The 4440-nt window shown below is 39.3% G+C and overlaps 1 gene segment (V, D, J or C); it reads right to left on the bottom strand.

Moving 5' to 3' along the window:
* Positions 1–1213: 1213 nt before the first annotated feature.
* LOC110566547 (immunoglobulin kappa variable 3-15-like) lies at positions 1214–2581 on the bottom strand. The segment is given in 3 exon segments: positions 1214–1244; positions 2021–2330; positions 2498–2581. Coding segments are annotated over 3 exon segments (417 nt in total).
* Between the last annotated feature and the right edge of the window lie 1859 nt (positions 2582–4440).

Genomic DNA, 4440 nt, shown 5'->3' with positions numbered 1-4440 from the left:
AAGAGAAGAAACAGGATGGAAGACTCTCATAAATGTCCTCTGAAAGACTTCACACAGCATTGGATCAAAGCACATTGGGCAGGAAGTCATAGGAAAGAGTGGAGGAATTGAAGGAACCAGAATGGACAGAAGCTCCACAAGAAGACCAACAAAAGTAACAAATCTGAGTTCTAGGGGCCAAAGTAAGGGTTCCCTCTGACATGAACTCAATTGCCTGCTCTTTGATCACTTGCCCCTGGTGAGGTGGCCTAACCAGGCCACCAAGAAAGTGGATGCAGGACACCAAAAGAAACAAACCAAAACGGAGGACTCTTGTTAAAATGCTCAATTCCTATCCAGAAAGTCAAAGAGGATGGACATCAAAAGAAGGAAAATAGAGGAAACAAGTCAGGAGCCTGACACAGAGAACCTCTGAAAGACTCTGCCCTGCAGACTATCAATATAGATACTGAGACTTATGGGCAACCTTTGGGCAGAGGTCAGGGAATCTTAGCAAAGAAGTGGGAAACAGTAAGACCTGGAGAGGACAGTAACTCCATAAGGAGAGCAACAGAACCAAAAAATCTGAGCACAGGGGTCTTTCCTGAGACTGATCTTCCAACCAAGGACTATGCATGGAGATAACCTAAGACCCCTGCACAGATGTAGCCCATGGTAGTTCAGTATCCAAGTGGTTTCCATTGTGATAGGAACAAGGACTGTCTCTGACATGAATTGATTTGCGCGCTCTTTAATTACCTCCCCTGGAGAGGGATGCAGCATTACTAGGCCACAGAAGAATACAATGCAGCCATTTCTGATGAGACCTAATTGACTAAGATAGGAAGAAAGGAAGGAAAAGAAGACCTCCCCTATCAGGGACTTGCGGAGGGGCTTGCATGCAGAGGGTGGAGGAAGTGAAGGATTGGGAAGGGAGGTGGGAAGGAGCCACAGGGGGGATACAAAATGAATAAAGTGTAATTAATAAAGAATTGAAAAAAAAAGAAGACAAAAGGAAGAGTTGGGACCAGGAAGGCTTGCATAAGATAAAGACTATGTCAAGGAATTTTATTAAGAAGTATAGCATCATCTATACTATTGAATGGAGTTGTTGGATCCATTTGAAAAGAGAGTTAAATCAGACACTGTTGGCCACGAACACACAAGATGCCTCAGTCACAAATGCCCTTCAGAGTACAAAGCCCAGTTTCCAAGGACTGAAACCTTAACTCCTTCAAGGCTCAGGCCCCATGTTCAGACTGGACCTGGCCAAGAATACCTTGGAGAAAAACATAGAACAATTATTCTCTTTGTGCTTTCTTGAGGGCCTCAGAGAGAACATTCGGTCCATTTATCTCTCAACATGCTCCCTGGGTTTATTTTTTTTAATTCCTTATATATGTACATGTATTTGAATCTTTAAAAGACACCAAGATCCCATAAACCAGCAAATGTGTCCTAATATTTTCAAAGATTAATTAGCACAAATACTGTAAGCATTTTACAGGAAGAATGCTGACAGTTTTTAAAGGGATTTAATCCTTGCAGCTTGTATAATAAATCTTTGGACAACTCTGAAGGAATTGAAAGCAAGATGATCACTGCCCAGGTCAAAAACCAATTGCTTTTGGATTCTTAATCTAAACTAATAAACTCATGATTCTGTATTCTTTGTAAATGATTTGAAATCCTATCAAATTTTATACAGATTCATTATAACATAAAGGCTTAACATGGAGATATCTAAAGCTGATATGACACTGAAAACTTCACTAATGTTTATTTGCTTGTACTATATCCTCTCAGTGCAACACCACAACTTTTACATCTCTTCAGTTAGCTTCTCCCTTTTTACCAATCAGTACCTGTGTTGCAAACACTATGGAAGAGTGGAGGCCATCACTTTATTAACTTTCTACTGAAGGTTGCAACAATTAGTCATGCATAGCAGATCTCAGGCAGAAGGAGGAAGTGTGCAGAGCCAGGGCTGTGTGTGGTGCAGGCAGCTGGTGAGACTTTCAAGGAGGTTTGTGTTGAAGGCTGAAGCACTGTGGGAGTATAGCTGTTATACTGCTGACAGTAATAAACTGCCAGGTCTTCAGCCTGCACACTGCTGATGCTGAGAGTGAAATCTGTCCCATATCCACTGCCTGTGAAGCGATCAGGGACCCCAGAAGGGCGAGTGGATGCACCATAGATTAGCAGTTTAGGGGGCTGCCCAGGTTTATGCTGGTACCAAGCTACATAATCACTCACACTCTGACTGGACTTGCAGCTTATGGTGATTCTGTCTCCAACAGATGTGGACATGAATTCAGGAGACTGTTTCATCAAAATGTTCCCCTGAGCATCTGCAATCAGAAATAGACCATGAGTATACATATATGCACACAAAGAGTTCCTGATACAAATGTTGGGATCAAAATGCATTTTCTAATGGAATGGATACCAATAGTAAATAGCTGTTTTTCTAAAAATGAATTTTTTGATCATATTTCAATACTCTTTAGTATCTCACCAGACATCCAGAGGAGCAGGAGTATGAAGACCTGCGTGTGTGACTCCATCTTGCTGCCCCTGCTTGTCTGAAGCATTTCAATTGTCACCGCAAAGGCTGGTTTATAAAATATGGGCAACTGGGCTGGCTTTTAGGGACCTATGCAAAGTAGTCACCGAATGAGAAAATAAATAGCCTGGGCACTGAGCTGTGAGAGAATGCAGGATAAATCTACAGCCAAAAATATCATCAAAGCAAGTAAGCAACTTTTGGGGCAAAAAGTCAACATAGAAGCTCAAGGAACAACTTAGAGTTCTCAATCCAAATAAATCAAGATGTACTCATGAGAGACTTTTATTAAAACAATCGAAATCCTTTTTAGCAAGTGAATTGTACAGAAGTAATACTAGAAAAACCTTTGATTACAATCCTGAGGAAACAATAACTATCCTGAACAAAAAAGAAAAAAAAAAAGAAACAGATAGAAACAGGGGAACAGAGAAGAGGAGGTAAGAGAAAGGATAAAAGGAAGATTCTGGGAGAAGTAGAAGGAATTCTGGATAGGGAAAGGATGGGAAACGTGAAGAGAAGAGAAGAAATGGAGAAGATAAAGAAGGATAAACATTAAAACAGAAAGTTTTAGGGGTAGAGTGCCAGATCAGTGGTTAAGAACATTTGTTTCTCTTGTTTCTGGGTCTCTAACTTGAGAGCAGATACAGGGAATTTAGAGTAGTTTGTGATCTATGAAAAAGAGGCAGTGGTGTACATATGTCTTACCAAACATTTATTACATGTAGTCTCTCATTTTTAAATACTATATTTTAAACATGATTCCATAAGCATGAACACAATTGTTATGTGATTGTAGAAGGGGAACTTGGTGAGGGAAGGAAACTTGTGGTAAATGAAACATGGAACAGAGAGAAAGAGGAGGGTAAAGTGTGTGTCTTATTTACAGTCATTATTGATATGAAAAAACATCATGACAAAAAGCAACTGAACTTCTTCCTACACTTTCAGGTAACAGTCCATCACTGAGGTAAGTCAGGGCTGGGATTCAAACAGAGAAGGAAGCCAGAGGCAGCAGCAGCTAAGGAGAGGCCAAGGAGGAGTGATGCTTACTGGATTCCTCCTCATGGCTTGCTCAGGTTGCTCTGTTGTGGAACCTAGGATCACCATCAGTTGCTGGCATTGCCTACAATGGACTAGGTCTTCCCCAATCAATTGCTAATTAACAAAATGCCTACAGACTTGCCCAATGCAATTGCCCAGTAGTACTAAGGCAATTTCTCAATTAAGATTTCTCCTTTTCAGATGTTTCAGGTTTATGTCAATTTGACAGAAAATGTCATTAGTATTGGGTATAACTATGGTTGTAGAGCATAATCTGGAAAGAATATTGTTTTTATAAAGTTCAATGTTATGTGTAATGAGTATAGGCCAGTACAGATACTCTTTCAACAAGGAGAGGATGACAAGCAGGGTAAGTAGACAGGTGCTCTCTGGGGCTCTGCTGCAATCCATGAGTGTTCTCTCCATATGCAGAACACATGAAGATGATTGGATTTAGAAAGATGACTATACACCAGTTTCATTGTTTACTTATTCAGAGTCTGCCAAAAATTTGATGTATTCCTGCCTAGCTCAAGTGTACATTTATGTAAAATAATTCCTTGTGATTTCTATGAGTACTTTCAGTTTTAATAAATAACTCAGACAGAAACAAATCTTATATACAGGTAATATTTATTCATAAATAAATCAGAAGATCAGTAAAGAAAAATAAAATCATAATTGAAATTTAAAGATTATCTATTTAAAGAATAAAGATGATTAATATGAAAATAAAAAAATTTAATTATTTCCAAAGTACTTATTCAACAAATCAATCAATCCAATGAAAATATGGGGTACAGAGCTAAGCAGAGAATTCTCTGTAGAGGAATATAGAATGGCAGAGAAAC

Source organism: Meriones unguiculatus, chromosome 5, assembly GCF_030254825.1.
Source record: "Meriones unguiculatus strain TT.TT164.6M chromosome 5, Bangor_MerUng_6.1, whole genome shotgun sequence".
Taxonomy (NCBI): domain Eukaryota; kingdom Metazoa; phylum Chordata; class Mammalia; order Rodentia; family Muridae; genus Meriones; species Meriones unguiculatus.
This window is presented reverse-complemented; position numbering and strand designations above follow the sequence as displayed.